The sequence below is a fragment of the Thunnus thynnus genome, chromosome 8 (genome assembly GCF_963924715.1).
Source record: "Thunnus thynnus chromosome 8, fThuThy2.1, whole genome shotgun sequence".
Taxonomy (NCBI): Eukaryota; Metazoa; Chordata; class Actinopteri; order Scombriformes; family Scombridae; genus Thunnus; species Thunnus thynnus.
Window position 1 is genome coordinate 32,190,233 of NC_089524.1, and position 24,638 is coordinate 32,214,870.

At 39.6% G+C, this 24,638-nt stretch overlaps 1 protein-coding gene and 1 long non-coding RNA gene across 7 annotated transcripts in view; both read right to left on the minus strand.

The window, feature by feature from the left end:
- Positions 1–4,314: 4,314 nt before the first annotated feature.
- LOC137188478 (uncharacterized) lies at positions 4,315–14,175 on the minus strand. The gene is made up of 3 exons (XR_010929420.1): positions 14,091–14,175; positions 10,719–10,951; positions 4,315–5,061 (listed from the first exon to the last, which is right to left on the minus strand). It is a non-coding gene; the product is annotated as an uncharacterized lncRNA (long non-coding RNA).
- A 6,574-nt stretch (positions 14,176–20,749) lies between these two features.
- The window catches only part of ect2 (epithelial cell transforming 2), a 56,820-nt gene continuing 52,931 nt past the window's right edge, over positions 20,750–24,638 (minus strand). For all 6 annotated transcript variants that reach the window (XM_067597961.1, XM_067597960.1, XM_067597963.1 and 3 more), the window contains one exon: positions 20,750–22,384. Coding sequence is in view for 2 of the 6 variants with exons in the window: in XM_067597964.1 (XP_067454065.1) it covers positions 22,295–22,384 (90 nt within the window). In the remaining 4 variants the exon portion in view is untranslated. The remainder of the gene's footprint in view (positions 22,385–24,638) is intronic.

The window sequence follows — 24,638 nt, forward strand, 5'->3', positions numbered from 1 at the left end:
AGGATTTTTTTCCAGCAGCTGTTGTGTGCACACAGAGCTCACACTAGGAACTGTATTTGCGCACATCGGCGGTGGAATAACTTAAAACTACCATAGAATAGTTCCAGACATTCATAGAGTCATTTGCGTTATTTACAGGAGCTTTTGACAGCAGAGGGGCTATGGGGGCCCAGATAGCTGTAGTTGTAGTAAATGTCGAAGAATGCAATGCCTCAACACAGAAAATGTACACTATTTTTTTACAGATGCACCAATATAGAATTACAGCGCCGACAATCTCAGAACCCATAAGCTATCGTCTGATGACGATTTAGCCTCTTGGGGCAACGGCCAATATTTCAGGGCTTTCGGTGTAGCCAGGGGATATCTGGATAACAGATAACGGATATCCGGCTCTGTATAGCTGTAAAACATAGTGGCTGTGGATGACAGGGGAGCCGGCATTGACTGCTGGAAGTGGAAGATGTCGTATTTTAGTTTATGTCTGCTTGTTCTACTATTGTTTGAGAAATTGCTCGTGCCATCACCCTTACTGCCAGATTTTGTTGCACTTAATGGCAGCGAGCAGTCGTAGTCCACTCAAGTAAAGTATAACCTAGTCTGTTTCATCTTGTCCACTGTGGCCTCTCTTCTCTGCTGTCCGCTGTGGGTGTGTGTGTAAGAGAGAGAGAGCGCGCTCAGCCCTGCCCTTGTGCAAACAGGCACAGACCACAGACAGAGAGCAGAGGAGAGAGACAGAGAGGCAAAAATCCCATTCGCTCCCTACTAGCTCCAATCTGTGATTATTATGTACAATGTGAAATTTCAGCACTGTCGTTCATCATTTACCAGTGGTGCTGTACCACTGTACTGCGCAGTTGAAAGCATATAGGGGAAACACTGAGAGAATATAATGAACTCAAATTCAGGAATGTACTTCCTAATTTCAGACAGGTGTCTGGAAAGTGTCTTTATCTGGGGAAATCACACCAGGGTGAATAAATAAAGACAGAGAGGGTAGGTGTGTGTGTGTGTGTGTTATCACAGAGAGAAGAGAAAGAGAGAGGGGGCAGACAGAGAGAGACCCCTGGCAAGATTGTCTTAATCTCATCAACTCTGAAGAAGTGTTGTGTTGGTACTTAAAGTCCTTTTCAAAAAAAGAGTTCCTTTTTTTGAAATCCTCTTTTTGAGTGAGTCCATGAAGGGATGTGTGAGTGTCTCTGGCGTGTCATAAATCCATGGCCCTTGACACAGCCTCCACTGTGATGCGTCAATACTGACATCTTTTGTTGTTGAAGTGGAAGGCAAACTTTGCAAATCCCAACATTTTTTCTAAAGGTCTATGAAACTCACCGTTATCTTCCTCAGTGAGGTTCTGTCAAAGTGAAATTCAAAACAAAGTAATTGATCTTCTGATGTTTCTTATTTGAAAGGTTAAAAGTCAGGTTGGTCTTGGAAGGTTCTTGCAGCAAAACAAAGTCTTAAATTTTCTTTTACATTCTAAAGAGAGATAGCAAAGGGGACCAGCTTGGACCCCTACAGAGATAACGCTTGTAAATCGAACATCCAGTGAGAGAGAATGTGTCAACGAGTAGCTGATTATGTAGTTGGTAATAGCAATATGAACAGTTCCTGTTGTTCCGCTCATGTCCTGCAGCAAGGTGTGTGGTTTTACATAATTTGAAGAATGCAGACACATCCAAAACATTTCAAATTAGGTCTTACTTATGGCATTTCTGTGACTGTAGAAATAGTCTCCTTATCAAGGGCCCTAGACATGCTGGCGCCATCTCCCTGCAAACAGAAGAACACTACAGTTGTTAAAGCAAAAGAAGAAAGATAAGATGCACAGTGCTTTTACAAAATAAGGACTACTTACTCATGGGTCAGGTAAGCCTTGAGCATCCTAAGTTGGGGGATCTAGCAGGTATATAGTGTCTCCATTCACTGAAAGATATAGGCCTACCGTATGTTTTTACCATTGAGAGACTGATACCTGTTGAAGAAACGTAGTAGACAATACCTTGCACATATTGCTGTGTGAGGAGGTCCCCCCTTCTATTCCCTCTGTTAGTGGGTGCCCCCGGTTGTAGCTCAACACCAGCTCTTCTACAGGTATGAAGTCCTCAAGTGGAGGTCCCCATCCAGTAGCAGTGGCATCTGTCTTTTTTTGGTGGTGAATATGGTACATATTTACAGATCAACAACTATTTTAACAAATAAATTTCACATTTCATTATAGCTACTTACCACTCTGGAAAATGTTTTTATATTTAATTTTCAGTTGTTGCCACATTCTTTTTTGGCTGTTGAGATGGGTCCTGTTGAGATGTAACAGAGAGGAATGAATATAGGCTTATTAGATCAGAAAGGCTTCAAACACTTCACCGAATTAAGCTTACATGCATTGTAGTTATGTCAGTTCTCCTAAATTGGCCTTTACCATCATTTTTAACATACATCTGATATAATCTAGACTACTGATAATATAGCCACAGCCACAGTCTGTATCTGATGATCTGAATGTTCATTTATTAACAAATAAAACTAAAACAATAAGTAGGCTTGTATAATTTATTTAATTTAATCTATCAGCAATTTTTGCCAAGCCATCTCCCTCACCTTGTTAATTGTGGTGTTACTGCCCTTTTTGATGAAGACTCCTATATTCTTCATATAGTTCCATTAGCAGGTTTGCTCTGCGTCTGAGAAGAACATCGCTCTAGTTTTCCCTTCTTTTTGTGACATAGTATTGTCTTTTTGACAATCAATTGCTCTGGGCTGCTAATATAGTCCATGTACACAAGATTATTCAAGTCTGGTTTGAGTTGACGTTGATTATGCTGTAAGTGAGAGTGGACATTAATTCAAACCAGCTTTTTCAGTTGAACACATATTTCATTGTTGATGGAATACCCCCCTGATCTCTCTGCTTCTGTTTATTTGTTACCTTTGTCCTGATGTGGCATTCCTCCAGCAAAAGGAGGAGCTTAGGGTTGACTTACCTATATACACAGGTGTGGTAACTGGTCAGAACCAACTCATCAGGATTCATGGGGGGAGATCAAAACTTAAGTCATAACTTCATATGTTCTATTCACTATAAATGATGTTAAATTATACAGAGCAAAGTTAAACATAGAAACTATTTACAGTTAATGTTATTTCTTTAATTTTGTGTTATGTATAGTATTTCTCTTTTACCCCCCTTCTTGTCTTCATTGTCTGGCCAGACAGGTATAAATGTTTCCCTCAGTCCATGGGAGGTTAGAAAGAGCTGTTTTATTTTTCCTGTTAAATGTGTTCACATTTGAATTGAAGTGATGTGTTTGTCATGGAAATTGGAATTTGGATAAATGAAACCTTTAAATTGCAATGTGACTGATTTGTTTGATCCTTGATATAGACATAACACTGAATACACAAAACATAACTCTCACACACCAGGATCTGCACTATTTAACTCTGTTTAACTACATACAAGCTGTCAGTTATACCCCATGCTCAAGTGTACATGGCAAACAGATTGAACGAACACTTATTGACATTCAAGCAATTAGCCCAGCTGCATAAACATCTGTGTATCCCTGACACAACATCATACTCCAGGGTATTGTAGTCTTCGTGCATGTATAGACCACATTATTAGGAACAAGGAATACAAAGGTGATATTAGGAATACCAGACAAATGCTGTCACATCTCATAACACCTTAAATTAAGCTCCTCAAGACCATTAATGCAAAACATGTCTCTCTGACCTTTTAGATATAAAAGTGGACAATTTAATACTCCAGTTTTTAATAACGCCTTTCTTTTTTTTTTTTTTTTACCAGTTTTTTAATTTGCAGTTTGTGTGTTTGAATTTTTACTCATATGGTCCATTTTGTACAGTATATTCATCATGTATTAATTGATGCAAAACAACAACATTAAAAAAACATGACAAGTAAATGAGATACATGACACAGTGGTGAAGGCTGCTCTCTGTGGTGACACTGGACAGTTTGGAGAGTTTGTTTAGCATGACTAAAATCCATTACATATAAAAAACAACTCTAAAAGGGATCAGGTCAAAGACTTCAACCTAATGTGAGATAAAAATGGTGAAGTGACCCTACATTTGAAACAATGACGCAATGTACTTATTTAATATATACTACCTCATACATAATACCAAGTAATTAACATAAGTTTGTATGTGTTGTGATAATAAAATTCAATTGAATCGTGTTTATGCTGCAAAAAATTACTGACCAGATATTATGTAATCCACATATTTTTAAGGAAAGCATCATTACATTTTAAACCTTTATAAAAATATAAACATAAATAAAACAAAAAAGCAAACAAACCTCATAGCAAATTCTAGTGGGTTTAAATAGGATTAAAATTAGTACACAATTTTAATTATTGTTGTAATATATTCCCTGCCTGTTATGCTGTCATTTTTTAAATTTAAGACACTCATATTAGTTTGAGTAACTATAATTTGAAGCCTTACAATTTATCAATTATTTGTCATGAATCATTTCATCACTAACATTGTTAAGTTATGAAGATGTGAACTTTCACAGAGTGCTGCAGCTGCACAGGCTGAAAGGTGATTCTGCAACATGGCTTTTTATTTGTAACTCCTCTGACAATCTGATTGCTGTGAAAACGGAAAACTGGCCAACATGAACATTCATGCTTGGGCTGAGATGAATGTTTGAGCCAGAGCCAAATGCATCTTGGGATGTCTGTTCACGTCCCAGCTCCTCGGCCAGCAGTGAGCATGCTCATGACTTCTGACTTCCACACTGACATCTGCTTTCCGAACAGCCTGATCACCAACGCTTTCCAAGTAGAATTAGCAGCAGATTTGCAAACTTCACCACACATTGCACATACATTTACAATTGATGCAAAGAGCCTGACAGAACAGCATAGATTACGGTTAAAAAGGGCTCTCTGGTAGTCGAGTGTGAATTCCTCGGAGTTACAGTTTGACCATTTCATGCTACATGTGAAATGGCGCCACCTTCAGGCTCAGTATCCTCAGAAGAATTTGAGCAAATGTTTATCCTCCCACAGGTCCTGCCTGAGAAAACAAACAGATTTTGAAAAATAAATGGTGCCATGTGTCTGATGGCAGCAAACAGAGCATCTCACTGAATACCAGACAGCCATCAGAGAGTCAGATTCAGGCTGGAGAGGACCGCTGTGTACAAAACTATAAAAACATGATGGATAAATATCAGGAAGGTCAAATGATGTTACCAACCAGGAGAGGTGTCCAGACTCATTACCACATCAAGGTTAAACTTAGCCTCTCCCCTCTCTTCCTTTTCTTTGTCCGTCCCCCTGTGGTGAGACGTAACATCTTCAATAGGCCCCTCCAGGATTACATCATCAATAAGACATTAGCATCCTTATGTTTCATCTCACTCACACATGCACATGCACACACACACACACACACACACACACACACACACACACACACACACACACACACACATACACGCATACAGGCATTTTGATGAGGACTGCTTGGGTGTCTTTTGATGAGACACAATTAGTAAATGAGTGGAAAACATCATTATTAACACTGCCTATTCACCCTGTAAACATGAGCTGCTGCAGTAGTGAAGGGAAGATGGAAGCAGAGAAGTGACCGTGACTCTGCATCATACATCTGGTATATATGATCTTATTTCCTGCTGGGGGGCTTTTAATTTGTGAGGAAGTTTGCGTCTTGAAGAATTGAGATCTTCCAGGTTTCAGTCAAATTTGAAAATATATGAAATTTAGTACTGGAGCTTTGGATCACCAGATGATGCAGCAGATCAGTCAGAGGTGGTTTCAACCCTTGTTTGAGTAAAAAAGACTGAACTCAACTTCTCAATACATATGTATGAAAGCCAAGGTTCCACTAATTTCTAAATGCGAACACTGATTTTTGATTTGAAGCTAATATTTGGTGCAGTTTGTATCCAGAATCAGTTAAAAGAGTACTCCACTGATTCAGCACTGCACTCTTATAACAGTCAGACTCATGATGGACAGTTCATCAAAGGATCAAAATCGATGCAGCAGAACCAGATATATCATCTTCATTATTCCACACATTCTTCTTCCTTGTCAAAACCTGGCACCTACATTACCCATAATGCAACTCAAGCTTCTAGTTTCAAGCAGAGATGAGGAGCGGGCTACAGATGTCTGGTAACCTCACTTCTTTGTACCTCCACACTTCCAGATGGTTTTCATTTTCAAACTTATAGTCTTCAGCCCCAACCAATGCTGAGTCAAGTGACGTCACTTGGGACAGTAAACGCTTTATAGCTGATACCTACAACTCAAAATGCCTGGACTGATCCTGATCTCCATCCTGTTGATTGACTCAAGACACCCTTTCTTCACTTTAAATTCAAGATGTAGATAATTGTTTTTTTCCACCATTATTATAGGTTATCTTTTGTTAAACCTACCGACTTGCTGATTACAAATCTGTGCACATACAGTATTATTTCTATCCCATTCCACTCGCGTTATGAGTTTTATCCCAGTGTGGATCATATATCATATATCATATATATCATATATATGATTCATATATGATTCTTATACAGAGGTGTGAGTAAATGAACTGCAGGGTCATAAAAATAAGCAGGCAGGTTAATGATATGACAGTGAGCATCAGCAGAGAGCCCCCCTACAGTCTTATCTCAAATAAAAACATTCACCTCATGTTATTTGCATGTGTTTTACCGTTGGACTGCTTCTGTTGAATTGCCCCAAACAGCCAAATTACCAACTGCACATTAGCTGTAAGCTAGTTAGCAACAAAAGCACCAACTGTGTCTGTGGGAGAGTTTCTGTGTGTTTGTGTTCAGTTCAGCCTCTGACTGAACTCAGGACTCACCAGAGACTCCTGTTCTTTCTGTTCTTTCCCTCCAGTCTCCTTTTTCCTCTCTCGTCTCTGTGCGTTATGAAGCACATTCATAAAGCTCTGAGATATCTGCATTTTCAACTCACACAGATGCGTCTTCGCATCAATTTGCACCTCCCCTGTGAATTTGTGTCTTATTGTATTTTTCCATTGATTTTATATGTAATCACGCCGCCTCCATGAATCACTTTACATTCTGTCTGAACACACAGTCAGACTACACTGACCACACAGCATTTCCAGGTTGTTTTAGTAGAGACCTCTGACCACAGAGAAACACCTGAACATCCTCTGCTTCTTAAACAACTAAACTGCATCACTGCCAATATCTGGTAAGAAGAGGGACAGACAGCCTGACTGACCAAATCATTCTTTTATGGTTGCAATGTTGTTTGACAAAATCAACATAAATGTAGATTAATGACAACAGCTATGCTGTATCATCAGCTATCGACAATTAAAATGAATCATGGAGAAAGTCACACAGTTGTCTTCTTAACTTTGCTGCCACACAGTCCACTGACTGGACAGACACAGCCGGTTACTCTGCTAAGTGACAGCCTGTTATACCTCCATTCAGAGCTACTGTGTTTTAATGCAGCTGAATAAACAATATTGTTTTCATTTACATATTTTTCTGTCTCTGTTGTCAGACAACAGAACAAGTGTGAAATAGTGATTAAATCAATGCTCATAAACTCTACCTGTTAACCAGCAGTCACTCTCAAGCTGCTGCACTGAGATGATCAAATCCTTATTTTATAATCGCAACATCTCTTGACAAAATGAACATAAATACAGTTTAATGATCGCAACTCTGAAGTGCATTCAGCTATATGGACATTTCAAATGATCCATCACAGAGAAGGTCTGAGGTGACAAAAAGTCCTCAACAGCTTTGCACATGCTCAGTTTTCCCCGAACACACTGAAACACCAAGCTGACATTTTAAGCGTTATACACTGGAAATGAAAAGCTTTGTTTTGAGGCTTGAAAAATCCTGTTTTAGTCTGGACAGAGGGATGAAACGGAGAGAAAAAGATACATTTACGTTATTTATTTTGACAATTTAACGTGTGCATTGGACGGCAGAGACTCCTCTAGGCGACTACTTAGCTTACATACAGGCCAACCTAAAAGCAGCCCTGTCAGAATCAAATGCCAGAAAAAAAAAGAGCCCTTTTGATTTTAATGACCTCATGGCATTTAATGTAGCAGCACCCCGAGGACAAGCTTTACATTTAAACCCCCTCTACTGATAAAGCTGCAGCAGTACTGTGCTAAGGAGCATTTCAACCTCTCACAGCACTAGCTGGGCTCCAGACCTTCAGTCTAGATGACAAAAGCCTGATAGCAGACAGTTATATTGGTCTAAATGTTCAGTGTCAACTGAGAGTCACATTTACATTCAGGGCTCCTTTCGCTGTGTAGAAAAGAATACAGCTGCTGAGAAGAAACAGACAGAAAAAGACCTTTCGAGGAAACATGGTGTGTTGTATGCTTTACAGTGAACAGACAAACAGCAAAATGAGGAGCGGACGCCCCATCAGTTAGAGCTCATCTGAAGCTGAAGCACTGAGCCAATGACAGGTCAATTCATCTGCTGCCTCTCCACTTTCATCAGCAGTGGCGCCACTTCCTGAGAGCACTGACCTTTTCGCACTTCTCCGCCGGAGCTGAAAAGCACCAGTATGTGTGTGAACATGAATGTGTGTGTGTGTTAAAGAGAGGCATGTGCAGAGTGAAAAAATATTGTTTTTGAAGAGAAAAAGTAAGAGAAAAACAGATCTGGTGTGTGTTCACTTATTCAGGTGGAACAGTAGACAGTAGAACAGTTTGTGTGTGTGTGTAGAGGGAGAGGAGACACATAAGCGTGTGTGTGTGTATGTGTGTGTGTGTGTGTGTGTGTGTGTCTGTGTGAGTCCTTGCACTGAATGCTAATGAATGACTCATCATGAAAGCAAACACACAGCAGACCCAAAGATTCTATCATTCCTGGGTTGACAGCACAAAGCGCCTCATGTACACACACACACACACACACACACACACACACACACACACACACACACACACACACTCGCTCTGTGTCACTCTAGTCTCCCTTTAACCTCGTCTGGAGTCTCAGTGCACTTGATCAGGTAGACGGTCCTGTCTTCAGATGCTGCAGTCTTCCTCTTGCATCAGCTCTGTGCTTCTAACAAGAGAAGGGCTGCAGGCAGTGAAGTGCATTCTGGGATGGACATCAAGGGTGTGACCTTGAGTGTTTAAAAATTGATTGTTACAGGGAAATTCCAGCATTTGTTGGTATTATATATCTGTCCATTATGACTAGAGAATGATTTGAGACCATTCTGCTAAAAGGAAAGCTTTAAGAGGTGTGCAGTTGTTGTGACCTTCACGTTGCTGTAGTCCACATTTGAAGGTGGTGAGTAAGATGCTGTACGTAGGCTGTATGTGGTGAAGCCTGGCCAGAGGGTCGAGGAAAGAGATTAGAGACTCCAGTGACTTGGTCAAACTCAGGGTTGTCTTATGGTGCATTCAGACTGGATTTCTCATCCCACTCATTGTTTTGTAGGGAATTAGCACCAGTAGATTTCACCAGGTAGATTTTGGTCATGTCTAAAATTCGCTCTGTGTTCTGTCCTGCTGACCAATCAGAAATAAGTGGACGTTGATCCCGCCCTCTCAGGCAAACCAAAGCATGAATAGAAATAAAGTAACTCAGATTTTTCCATTTTTCTATTTAACAGTTCATAGAACATTTAAAAAACAATTCCAAAATATGAATTCATTTTCTCAAATACAAAAATTGAGGTAGATTTTCCAATTCTCTATTATTGATTCTTTTTATATGGAAAATTGAACTGACATAAGTTACATGGACCCTAACTAGCAAATGTTATGGAGCCACAGTGGACAGACAGGAACATTTTAGCATTCATATGCAAATGCAGACATTTTATTCTTAGTGTGTTTTGACAAAAAAAAAAAAAAAAAAACTATATGAAGAAAACGCTTTTATTATTATAATTAACCCTGGTAAGCGGTTGTTTTCCTTTCTTCAAGCAGAGATCTTCAGTGGATTTAAGTCATTTTTCAGGGGACGCTCATTGAAATCACACAGTGAGCAGCTTAAGGTCCTATAACCTGCAGTAAATACCCAGCCAGCATCTAAGCTTGCACAGCATGTGCTGTATTCACACGGCACAGCCAGCTTATGTAAATAGACATCTGGTTAGCTCTACGTTCACAGCGTCACCTCAAGGGAAAGCATCTCTTTCAGCATCCTTCATCCCCTCCATCCACTTTATTGCTCTCGACAAATATGTTTGTGCAGAAATTAATGTCACATACATGAAGCTGAGGCCTTGTGAAAAGCGACCTGCTCTGCATCTTTTCAAACAGAGCTACATGTGCTCCATAGCAGAAAAGGAAAAAAAAACAAAAACAAAAAGGAATCTCCATTTTGACGGTAATTAATTTTGGCCTGTTTGCTGCAAACTTGAAAGAGGGATCCATTGATGAACAGAAAGGGGTGTGTTGTGTTTTGCAATCTCCCTTGAGCACCGAGCTTATCATGAAGAACACGCCAGAACAACAAAGTTTATATATGCACACAACGCGCAGTCACGGTATAAAAGAAAAATGAAAAAGCGAAGAGAATTGAAGCGGGAACTGAATGCCCTCGTCCTATCATTACTATGGTAAAACATGTAAATAACCTTAGCCTCTCTCTGCCTTTGATGTCCTCTGTGGTGAGTAAACACTCAGCTTAGCGGGATGTCGATAGTGTTTCTCACCTGTTTAAAGGCTCATAAGTAGCTGGAAGACCTCAGTGCCATGCAGCCATTTTTCTTCATTTGAGACATCGATCCACAGTCATTTGCAAACATCTCTCTCCTTGTCCCCCTCGTCTCCTGTCTTCCTGTCTCCCTCTCCCTTTGAAGGTCCAGTAGACAGTCCTGTGTCACTTTTGTCAGTTTGCCACAGGATTCATTCAAAGTGATGATGAAGCTGTAAAAGAACGAGAGGCCTGGCGATAGAGAGGAGGACAACATTTCAGTGCCGTGAGAGAGAGTGACAGAGGCAGAGAAAAATAGGAGTCTGTCCTAATTAAGTTCTCATCCATGTTAATTCATCTGGGCCTCGTTAGAGAGACCCAGACAGACAATACCTTCTCAGTCCTGGGAGAAACCTGGCAGCTGCTACCACAAGAAATCCATTAATTGATTCAGGAGCCACAGCTTTGTTGTGACAATGCTTCGCCGTTTGAGGAGAATTCGCTGTGCAAATGCCACCCAAGCCGATTGACAGGTGTGTTGAGGAGTTATTGTTGGCATCCTCATAATGAAGCGCCAATTAAACCTAAAAGAAGGATCAACAAAAGCTGGAAATGAAACCTGCTCTATAGCACAGACAGGTGTGTGGGGGTTGCCTGTATTTGTTAGATTCAAATTGGCCTGAGGATTCACCTGGATAAAAACTAGTAACTTACAGGTTTAGAGACGAGGACATTCAATGTAAATATGCTGATAAAACACAGCTTTACTAAGGCACAGGTTAGTCTGATAAAACAACTTTAAGTGGTAATCCTCATGTTTCTCATTTTGTTCTGCTGTCTCAGTCTTGATGCTCAGTGCTCTTTAGATCCTTTTACTGTATTAGATCCTTATCTAATAGAATGCAAAATTTTTTTTGTCTAATGGCAGTTTTTCTGCAATAAGAAGCTTGACTGTTGAATACCGCAGGGAAGTTGTTTCGGACCACTGTTATATTTTCCCCCCACCTATTGTTTATCTACACTGTCATAAAGGCCAATTGCTGCCAAATTATCTTTAAAAATGCGATAATGTAAATACGCAACAATCAAAGTTAGTCAGAAAAAATAGTTATAAATGTATATTAGTTCAACGTCTGCTTCAGAGCCCCTACTAACAACCAACAAACTGAATTAATGATGGTATTAAAACTAGTTATTGATACAGGTGTCTAAGAATAGCTAATAAGGCAGCACCTGTTTAAAGGCCCTTGTCATGTTGATTTCAGTTGATACGGTAATTGAGTTGTGCATATTCAAACAATTTGCACACATCATATTAGCATCAGCTCAAGCATTTTTGCTCAGAACAAGACTGTGGGTTTTGTCCCCCATCACAGCTTTAACAAGTCTGCTCCACAGGTGCCCCCTCTGACCCGTTATTCACATGCACTTTGTTAAACATTGGTCTTGCTTTTAGCCAACAAAGATTTGAATCTAGCCTCTAAGAATTTGACATTGAAGGGTTTTTACAAACCTTTGCTGTAAATGTTCAATCACAAATTCTAAATACACTAAATTCTGAGCATTCAGGTCGATTTTTTTCCACTCAAATATGAGATCATGATTTTCCCCCACAGTTCTTAGGAACACCATTTTTTTTAATGATAAAACATTTATTGTAACCCATACTGTCTTTATGCAGAAATTTGTATTTATTGAATCACTGATACGGTTAACAAGTTGAAAACACATATACAGCAAGATATTTGTGTGATTTAAACAGCAGCCTACTCAGATTACGCGTCACTAAACGCAACAGAAACAGACTTGGAGCATAAAAAAATCACAGCGGGCCTCCGTGAGACTGTCTTGGATTCAGTGTGGATTGATACATTTAATAAAATGGAAGCGTATCTCTTCCATGAGAAAACACTTTCATGTGAATTGACCACTACCTCTCTCCCACCATTCAACGGCTGTTAGAGACTGGATACTGTCATGTCCTCACACAGACAGCTGCTCTGATGACTTCCCCCTGTCCTGTGAACGAGCACCAACACCCCCCTCTGACTGGCTGGAATAGTGTTGTCACTGTCAGTGGACTTTTTTTTCAGTGCACACACAGAACAGACAGCTAGTGGACCGTTAGGGGGGTATTTGCTGAATTTGACAGAAAGTTTATTGAACAATCTCTCTCCAGAATCACTGACTCTACCTTTAAAGGGTGACTGCTTTCACAATATTTGATTCATTAAGCAGGTATTAAGAGTTGCTTCAGTCCTGTGTGTAGCCTCTCTGTGGGCTAGACTGTTTAAAATGAAGTAGTTACTGATTAAAACAAACTGACAGGCTCATGTATTATTCCATAGTTCAGCTTAATCATAAATCTGGCCTCGAAATTTTTCACATTTCTGCCTCGACTGCTGCTTGACGCTTAACATTAATGTAAAATTAGAGCAGGCAGCACAACATGAAGAACATCTGCGGGAAGTCTTTAAGTAGTGTTTGTACAGTAAGGCATTAATCCCTTCTTTTGGCTAGCATCAGGTAATAAATCAGTCTTTTTAAAGCTCCTCTGGGTGTTTGAGTGGTCAGGTGATGAGGTTTTCTGCTGAGATTTTCTGGCATTTTTACAACGTTTTGGGTAGTAATTTGCAATGTTACTTTTACTTACAAAGTAACATAGGTGTTTGTTAACCATCACCATCGTCTTTGAATCCGGTCTTGTGCTGAAGTCTGTTCCCCCCTCTAATAGTGCTTCCGTCCTGTTGGAATTGTGTTTCCCATAGCGCCACCTCTGCACTTGGGGTTAGGAATAAGGTTTGGTGCAAGTTAAAGGACATAAAAGAAAAATTGTGACGCTATCCTTTAAGGTAAGAGGAAACACATTGACAGGGAAACAGACTGACACAACACCGGCTCCACACAGCAGACTGCACTTTACTGTACAAGTAGTGTTTTTGTCAGAGCTCAGGGCAGATAGATATATTGTACTTCCTTGCCATCACGTGTTCCCCCAACTCTCACACATTTTTATTATTTTGAAGAAACACACGTTACATCAATGTCCTGCCCCTTCTTCCTGTGCAGTTTGTCACGTGCAGTAATGCACTCTTGTCAGTACAACTTAGGGAGATTTAGGTGCGTTTGTTTTGATGTGATGGATCTCCCCTAAAACAAACACGGCAGAATTGTTGTCACATAAAACTGAGATCACACATAAGCCTGAATCAAGATTGTGGTTGTTTCGATTAATTGTGCAGCCCTAATACCCGAATACCACATCAGAGATCCTAAATCTCATTCGAGGGAGTAGCTAGTTCATCATTAGTCTGGCTTATAAACCAATCAAGACACAGCTAGTATGAGCAGAACAAAGAGGAAAAAAAAACATTATCCCTAAACATCTCACCTTGGCATCAGGAATATCAGAGAAGATTCAGTTCCATTTTACACTCTGGTCATTCATTTGACTTCAAGTGAATGTGATATTTCTGGTCAGCTGCTGGTGGGGGTGGTGTCTGGCCTCCAGCTGTTGTAAATGAGCAACATTGACTCAACAATGATGATTGTGTGTAGAAGGAGGGGTTCAATGAACCAATTAAGGAAGCAATTGGTTGTGAAAGGGGAGGAGAAAAAGCGATGAAAAGTAGATCAGTGCAGGTCAATATGCTGCAGAGCTTTGTTCTTCATACAGCCTAGTGATGCTCTGAAGGTCAGCCATAGTCCACCAGGAGCCACACACATGCACGCAAGTGAACACACACACACACACAATTCCTATTCAGGGTTAAAATGGGTTGGGGATTATCCCAGGATGCACTGGTTAAGGAAGGAACACTGCAGCTGATACATTCCACACTGGTTCAAACATTTTTGACATTAACTATATGGCCAAAAGTATGTGGACACCCTTGTATCATGCTTTCCAGCAGATGTTGGAGCCTGGCTGCAGGGATTTGCTCCCATTTAACCAGCAACTAAGCAGCATCAGTGAGGTCCAACACTGATGTTGGGTGATAAGGTCTGGCTCACAGATGGCAGTTCATCTTGAAGGTGTTGGATGGGGTTGAGGTCAGGGTTCTGTGCAGGCCAGTCAATTTCTTCCACAGCAAACTGGGAAAACCATTTCACAACTGACTGTTGACACAAGGTTGAAAAAACACTGTTGTCTAAAATAGCATTGCATGTACATGTATGTCACATTAAAGGACAAGTTCACAGTTTTTTTTAAAGTCTGTCTTAAAACAGCAGTCAGGTGTCCATATGAACAGTGAAAGATGTTTTCCTCACTGTAATCATTCCTCCTGTTCATACTGACTATTAAAAGATCTTCAAATGTATGTTCAATGTAATTGATGGGTGGTGTCCACAGTCATTTAGTGCAAAAATTCATTGAAAAGTTGATGTGAAGCTTATATGAGGTTTCAGCAGTCTGAGTTAGTCATATCAAGTGGATATCTGCTACATTTAGTCTTTTTAGCATCAAATTCCCTCTTTGTGTTTCCTCAGACAGTGTTTCCCTGTTGAGCTGCAGTGGAAGTATAGTAACAAAAAGAGGGACTTTGACACTAAAAAGACTGTAACGTTGAAAGATATCTACTTGATTTGACTCATTTGGACGCTGAAGCTTCATATTAGCTTCAGATTGTGGATTTTGGCCCCATCACTTATATTGTAAGTCCATTATAAAGGGATCTTCTAATGGTCAGTATGAACAGGAGGAATGTTTATAGCAAGAAAAACCTGTTTCAATGTTCATTTAGGCACCTGAGTGTTCTGTGAAGACTTGAAAAATTGTGAACCTGTCCTTTAAGAGTTTCCTTAAATGGAACTGACGGGTGCAGATGAACCCATGAAAAACAGCCTGAGACCATTATTACTGCTCCTCCAGACGTTACAGTTAGTTTTATGCCTTCAGGCAGATTTCTCAATCAGCAAAGACTTCAGACTGCTTACAATACTCCACACAGTCTCATAGAAGCACAGGCACTGAGACTGTTAACAACACTGGAAAACTAGGCCATATCTCCCACTTGTTTAACCTGAATCTTGATTGGAGTCAGGTCAGAGTGTGACTGCTCCCCTATTGTTTCCAGACTCCTAATCATTCACCATTACACAGTGGTCACATCTCATTAGTTTATATTTGCTATTTTGAGCCATGTTGGTGGTATGGCTGTTGGGATGGCAATGTTCAGTCAGCCTCGTTCACCACTTTGGTCCATCCAATAGTTGTTGAGAAATACCTTAAGTGTTGAATGGATTGCCATGAAATTTTGTACAGACTCCTACTCCTAATGACTTTGGTGATCCACTGAGTTTTCCTCTAGTTTAGTCTTGTAGTCTAGCTGGATTGGCACAACATTTTGTGCAGACATCCTTGGTTCCTAGATGATGTAACATAATGTATGACATTCCCCTCTGCCTCAGATGCACTTGAGGTTATTGCTAACAAACAAATGTTAGCATACATGCAACACGCTGACCTACGAAGGTTAATTATGGTAACATTATACCTTCTAAACATCAGCATGTTAACATTTTCATTGTGAGCAATGAAAACTTTTTATTGCCCCAAAAACGTAGCTTTTCCAAAAGAAGGACTTTCTGTCGCCCCCAACATTCTCTGTGATCACTCATTGTAGATGTATTTCTGAGCAGTTATTATATTTTTATATTATTCTTCTTCCATTGTTTGAAAACAGAGACACAAAAATATGTAAATGAGAACATGCAACTATGTAGTGAATTCAGCTACATTAAAAAATGAGACGTCATAGTGTAGACACAGTACAGCCTCACAGAGATGCTAACATGGCTGTAGACTCTCAGTCTTGTTAATCGAAGAATGACTCCTTCACCTGGCCTCAAATGATTCCACCAACCGTAAGATTGCAGTGCCCAGTTTCACCAAACAAGCTGATATTTACAGGCCACTGCAAATTCAGAGAGGTCCTGTTTGACTCATTTGAAGAAGAAACCTGGATGAGAAATCGGGAAAAGATGGCCTTGACAGTCTGATAGAAATACAATACTACTGTTATGTGACAAATGTACTCTTTTTAAGTAAAGCCACTTTAGGGTTTTTTGACCGTTTTCTGAAATTTTTTTTCAGACTTTGGTAGTCTCAAAAATGACTAGTAGCAGTAGCAAAGCATGACAATGTCTGTAATCAACTGAAATTCTCACCTGTGCTGCTTCATTTTTTTGCTAAAGAAAAATTATGCCATTATAATCACACACAAAATTCTACACAGAGTGGCTTTAAAATGACAATAATAATAGCGGAGGCACGGCTACACTTGGCTTCGGAGATCAAACATCACTTTTAAACATACGGGGTTGAGTGTTTCCCAGCATTTCAACTAGATTTGCTGAAAGTTAGGATAATTTTTGTGTCATGGTTAAATTAGAAGAAGTTTTACTGAAAATGAAAACTTCTCTCACAGTAGAAAACACCTTCACATGTGGATGAGTCCAATCTCCACACACTCACTCTCCACTGAGGGATTTCAATGTCAAACTGCTCACTCTTTCCAGCCGTGTGTCCTCTGTGTAATCCGTTTGTGGTGGGGAAATGTGTTTCTCTCATATTCATGCACAGAGAATGAAGACATCTTGCTCAATCACAGTATTTAGTGATAATGCGCTGTATATTCACAGCAGTCTGCATCCAGGTTGCATGTTTTTGGACTGTCCTTCAGGATGGTACCTTGGAGTCAGCAGACCCCTACCATTCCAGCTCCAGCCCCCCCTACATCCTCTTTTCAACTCATCTCCCTTTTCGTTTCAGCCCTTAACAGCCAGTCAGAGGCACTTTGAAGTGAAGGCAAAGGCAAATATGAAAAGAGTGAGTGTCCTCCATGAAGAGGTGCCTTTTCATCATGGCTATTCCCCAGTCTCGCCTTGCCTCGGGCCTGCATGGCACTCCACCTGCAGTTGCTAGCTGGCAGCCTGGCACGTCCCGCGCTTTATCCAGGAGACACAGATTATCTCCTAATGCTTTGAAGAGGCTGCATGTGAAGAGGACAAAACAGGAGCACCTCTGTTGCCAGCCCGCCACCATGACACAAACACTAATGTGGCTAAAATTAAAAGCTCACCGTTCAAAACACCTCGACTCAGTGTGAGGACGTCAGCCGACTCTGGGGTCGCTAATGTGATTATAGTTAAGCTAAGGGCAAGAGGACACAGTGGAGGTCTGGCTGTGCAGGAGCTGTGTGAACTCACTGCACAGAAATGTGGCACCCTTTTTAATTACAACTGTTACAACGTTTTAGCTGCGTCAAAGTTCAGAAATCCCCTTTTTTCCCTTTATAAAATTCTCTATTTAATTTCCTCCTAATTCAGTTTCATGAACATTAATAACTATCAAGGAAGCACTCATCCTGCAGCCTTCCTTTGATATTTGTCAGATACTTGTGAAAGTAATTTAGAGCCTGTTTTGGAACATTGCAAACACATCAGTGTACTGAACTCACTATCACACCCTCTCCCAGCACACAGAACCAAGTAACCTACACACATACTCTATGTTGTAATTAGGTTGATTATTTTGTGACATTAATCACAGTTTTTTGCTCTATGCATACTATGTGCAGCATACATTACATATGATTAATGGTCATACATTCTTCTGGTACTCTCAGTCATCGATTCAGTCTAATCACTATTTCCTGTTCAAGTTTTTGTGTTGCAGACCCACTAAGAGTGTGTTTTAGATTGCTGACACTAACAGTAGTGTTACTTACTTTCTGCTAAACCAGCAATTAAATTGGCTACTTGTGTTATATTGTTATTTACATTTGGCATTTACGGTGGCCCAGAGGTGCAAAACACAACATATCACAAAACACATTTCGAAACAAAATTTCAGAAAACACAACATTTCAGAAAACATAAGATTTTGGCAAGCACAACCACATAGGGAGGGCAATTCTTGGCTGTGATTGGACAAAACCTAAGTCAATCCAGAGTTCATGTCATGATTTGTGAAATGTCATTGTGTTTCGCACCTCAGGGCCACCATACTATTCCCCTGCAAACTGAGTCTTTTTACACATATTCTGAACCACGTAACAAAATCTTTAAGACCATCAACCCCCCCTTGGCTCCAGGGGCCTGAGTACATGCTCATTTCCCAAAGTCATAATCCATCTATGAATGTGCTCCCATATATGGGACTCAGATTACTAAAACTGTAATTGACAGTTTTGATTTTCTGCAGATGTAAATAATCTGTGACTCCATTTGGGACTTGTTATGGGTTATAAAAAAGGCCACTAAGTGTTTGATCATGTGTTTTTTTTCCCCTCTAGGCACTGTAGCTTCACAACATCAGAGTATCATGGAAAGTCTACTTTCCAATAAAGCCCTGATAGTTAAAATATCTAATACAGTAAATATACTTGGCAATAGATAATTGGATATCAGATGCAGGGATGTGCTATGTTAAAAGCAAGTTTTAATTGCTTTTTGACTCAGTGGAGACTGTGATTGGCCTCTTGTGTGTATGTGTGTGTAATGAACAGCAACCCTCTCAACAACTTGGAGGTATGAGAGCTCCACAGTGATTACTTGTTATAATGGGGGAAAAACAGTAAGAGTAACTGCAGCCAGTCTAATAATCCTGCTGGCACTGCAGATTTTTAAGGCCAAGGCTGATATTTGATAAAATATACAATAGATATTGTGATAAATTAATTTTGATAGTTACAATAGCCTGTCACTAGTGACTATACAGCTACAGGAAAGCATTTTCCAACCACTACTTGTGAGACTTAAGCTGCCAGTATGCTTCATCAGAGAATGCTTTTTATGCAAATAGTGATTTGGAGGACTTGTTGGGAAAATGATCTTTTGTCAGCTGTCTTGTTTTTATTTTTGTTTGACTTGGAATGACATATTACAGAAGATAAAGAAGCTCAAACTGGCGACTCATTACACCTATCAAGAGTAACTGCACTTTGGCTAATAATCCAGGTTGCGCTGCGATTTAGTGGAAGTTGTGTACACTGGCTACATCCTTTGCAGTATGATAATTAACACGGTAGAGTGTGGTCAGGTATTACCATCTACCCTACATATAACCAAATTGTGATGCAGCCAGAAGTGCAACAGACTAATCATTTAACATGAGGGTCAGCACAGCAAAGCTTTTCCTCTCTACAAGATTTAGTGCAAAGTTGCTGTTTAAAATAACCCGAATTAGCCTTTGATCCATGTAAGTGACTGCTAATGAGAACTGATACTGATATTAACGGGTACAATCACATTTGGTAAAGGGCAGGTCGAGCTCCATGGTGAGAAACTGCTTGTGTGCTGGAGCAAGACACTGACTCCTGAAGACACTAGTTTGTAAATGATTCTGACCTCCCTAAAGAGGGAAGCTAACCTATTTTATTCTGCATTGATCAATAAAGAATCACAGCATTAAAAAGAGAATTTCCATGGTACTATGAGCCAGCTCCCTGGTCTCATTGTTACAAGATTATACAGGCACTTTTACATCTTATCACAGGCAATCTCTCCCTTAAAAAATACCTGCTGGTTACCCAATTTGACCCATTTGTCAGTATTTCTGGACTGGGTTTACTTTCTTCAAAAGATCCAACTGACTCTGTTGGTTCAAAAGTGAATTTTAAACAGCAGCTCTGATTTATGAAGAGAAGGGAAACTGGGAAAGTGCACTTTGTCTAGGGAGATCCAGAAACTTCTAAACCAACTCCTACATCAAATGAGCAAGAAGTACAGACGAGTACTGAGGAGCATTCATGAGCTTGCTTCAAAGTAGTATGCATATGCATGTATGCAACAAGCCCTCAAAGATCCAAGACTCAAGTGGAAGCTCCAAGAATATTTCACGAATCAAACATGTACTGAAGCAGCTTAATTGGTGGATTATCGATTATATCCAAGATTGCAAGATTCTGCCATTGTGGCAGAATTGAGACCAGCTTTTACAAGATTAAAATTGGCATTTTCTTATGATGAAATTCACTTTTTGGAGTGTTTTGTTTGACTTTACAGGCACACAAATACACACAAAGTAAACATTATTCCAGGACATCAAGAGGAAATAAAAGAATTTATTTTCACACAAATGACTACATATTTAGTCAGAACCCCCTACAAATGAATGGAACGAATCATTTTTTTATGTTCTGTTGATAAAGGACACATACACAGGAGTAAGAAAAAGCTTAAATCTTAAGGTACACGTTTAAGTGCATTTAATACAGAGATTAAACAACAGGAGACGACTGAAGCTCAATGAAAATAGCATCAGAGAAACGACAAATATAAAAGTGGAAAAAACATAAATAGAAAGAGAGAAGAAGAAAACGAATATAATATTTATTATTCAAGAATAAATATGCACACTGATGTTGCATCCCTTCTTGAACATACACACAGACACAGTAAAGACACTGTAAAAAGATCTTTTAAAACGTGGACGGGTGTGCAGGGAAGAAGAACATAAGTTGTCTCTGTGTGCTTTTGTTCTCCTCAACCTTACCTCTTAAATCAGACATGTTAAAATAGAAGCTTTATAAAAGCTGCAGGCCAAGTTTACATTAAGAGGGTGGGTTACTTACAATAAGTAATATTATTATATTAGGTGAAATTAAGTCTACCCCACTACAATAAAACATTAAATGTCAGTTAATATAAAGGTCTCTCACAGAGTAAGTTAATAAAAAAGCCACAACGCAGTAAAGGGCAGGAGAGGTCAACCTTTCGACTTTACTAGTACATAAAACACAACTATCTTAGCAGCCTGCATTTGTTAAATAGATATACCTCAACATTTAAAATTAAATGTTATTTTACTTTACCAAGGCACAGTGAAGTAAAACTAGTATTTACACCAGAGGACAGACTTGGTGTTTACTTGGTCTGCAATTAAAGTTAACACACTGAACAATGCTAACAAGCTGAGTAGGCATCATAAGAACAAAACAATGTAACAAGTGTCTGGTAAAGCACAATAACAAATCAATATCCATTAACAAATGCAGACAAAGAGCAGAGCATCCTTCATTTTGTCAGGGTACAGCGAACCTTTCCAGAAGCGGCGATATTCACACACCAATTACACCTAGCATGGTGCAGTACCATTCCAGTTAGTGCCTGATAATACAGTCTTAATTCAAGGATTGTACATGTTCGGAAAAGTTGCACCAGACTGCCTTGTCAGATCAAGAATGATAATATATTTCCCTGTGAGCTCTCAGCAACACAGACTCGTTTGAGCTGAATGTGTCACATGATAGAAGTTGATGAACAACTGGTTTTAATCCTACTTGGCCAAGTATCAGCTATGAAGCACTTGGAGACTGGACAATTCTGATACTGCTACATATCAGACTGATATATGTCTCTAGCTTCAGTGCAGTATTCCAATATAGTTCAATGCCACGTCTTCTGGATGTGGATAATCAGTGCAGAGCTCCAGTATGGACAAATACTTGTTTGCCATACTTTACAGGTAGCTTTAATTTTATACACACAGACCTGTCTGGTCAGATCTTGCTGTTAGCAGCAGTCATGGCAAAGGTGGCAATAAAAAAGATGAATTGGCCCCTGCTGGTTGTCCCAAGCAGCTGGATCTCAGAAAAGGTGGGTTGTCGATCGACTGAATGTGTGGTACTTTCTCTCAAACATGGAAGGCAGGTTGACCATGGAGGGGGAATGGTGTGCCTGTAAAAAAAAAAGAGCATGAAGGAGAAGTGAGAAAAACCTGGGATAAAATGTTAACCCAACTTTGATGTTAAAGGATTATTCTGGTTACTTAAAACTTGGCTCTCGCTTCCATGCTTTTAGCCATCCTCCCTATTGGTAATAATAATGTACTGTCCATGTTCATTGCTGAGATCCAAGAAAATGGCTACATCAGAGAGGTCCAATGAGTCAAGAAACATGAGCAGTTAAGAAAACCAAACCCCCACATTAGAAATGTTTATTTGGAAGGGAAACAAAGGCAAACAGTAAAATAAACTAGAAAAGGCAATTTCTGAAGAAATTGCGTTGTGAATGCTGGCTGCTGAAAGGCTTGCGCTAAACTGCATTGCTGGCTTTACTTTGGATGAAGAAGCTGAAGGAGTATGAATGATATGGAAAAGTGGAAGATGGGTTGTCAAATCATGAAATCTTAATTAAATGCGTTGAATAGTTTCAAAAAGTATGAATGGGATTAAAAAGTTGAATAAAACTCATAATGTATGAACATATGTGGAACATCTTAAGGTTTGAATGGAGTATGAATCAGTAGAGGAGAGTTGAAGATGTAAAAAAAAGTAGCTGATGCAGTATGAAGAGTTGACAGGCTTGCACTAAACTGCATTGCTAGCTTTACTTTGGATGAAGAAGCTGGAGGAGTATGAATGATTTTGAAAAGTGGAAAATGGAAGTTCAAATCAGGAAACCTTAATCACCTGGATTTAATAGTTTCAAAAAGTACGAATGGAGGAGATGAGGAAGAGGAGAAGGAGAAGGAGAAGGAAGAGGAGGAGAGAAGAGGAGCACAAAGAGGAGGAGGACAGAAGATGTAGAAGAGGAGGAGGACAGAGGAGGTGGAAGGAGGAGAAGGGAGAGAGAATAGGAATAAGAGCAGGAGAAGAAGAAGAGGAGAGAGGTGATGAAGCCTTTGTATGTGGACGACAGAGGTATGTGTGAATTAAAACTTAAACAGCTACTGACAGTTAAAAAGGACCAACTGCCAAAAACACCTGAACATCAATCCACCAATCAGAACAGAGACTGAGTGACAGGTTGCTATGGTGACACTGCAGCCCTGTGTCAAAGGGGAGACAATCACCCAAAGAAGCAACAAACAGGCCTCGAGCAACTTCCTATAACTCAAAAACAAAGAGTCACATCGAAAAAATTTCTTGAGTATGCGTGTCCCTAGGCTTCATCGGCGATACTCATGTGGGATATGTGTTTGTGTGATTTAAAATGAAGGAGCTATCTCAATTCAAATGTAACCATCATCTCTCTTTTTAACAGGGAAGATGAACAGTTCAGATTACATTGGAGTCTATGAGATTGTTAGACAGCACTCTTGGTGCTTTTGTTTGAGTCTTATTTTAATGGAAGTAACACTGGATGAGAGAGGTTTGTCTACATTTTTTTGTATAAATTATGCTTGTAGAGTGGAAGCTGTGGGAGTAAAGAGATAATGTCTTGAAGATTTTTGATAAAATCTTCAGGCCTATACAGTGCCTGATGTCAGGAGTGACATCACGCACTCTGGGTCTGAACATTCCGTGCAATACACACTAATGTAAAAACCTGAGAAGGGCTGAAATTTTCATGAAACTTGAACTGTGATTGTGTGAAAACATATGAACGTGAAACATATCAAAAAGATGAATACAATTTTAGTAGATGAAAGTCTTGTGACCTGTTTAAATTTGAAATGAAGTCTCTAGCTGAAAGTATGTGGAAGTAGTTGAAGTTGAAAGTGGACTGGGTTGAAGAGGATTTGAACATTCCGTCCATTCATTTGAATGAAGCAAAATCACTGAAAAACATTGAATATTTCAGAAAGTATGAAGGGTATGAATGAGAAAAGGAATAGCAATAATGTCCTAATTGAGCTGAACATAATGATGTTTGAATGAAGTTTCTAGGTTGAACAATGTGGAAGGAGATAGGTGCCAAAAAGTGGGCGGAATAATAATAAAGGTTATAGAATAACATAGGTTGAGAATGCTTTCCAGCATTCACAACAATAATTGATTTGGATAAAGTGTTTTACTCCATCCTTCAGTTTACAGACGCATTTCCTGGTTCAACTTTGACCTACTGTACTTAATGTGGTTGTATGTACACTAGAGCTCTCACTTAAAAAAGTCAACGGTCATTTTCTGCATATTTTTGTCAGCCTATCAGTTTTAAAATTTGCAGAAAGTAATGGAACAAGAATGAGGAACTATAGTGAGCTGTTTGT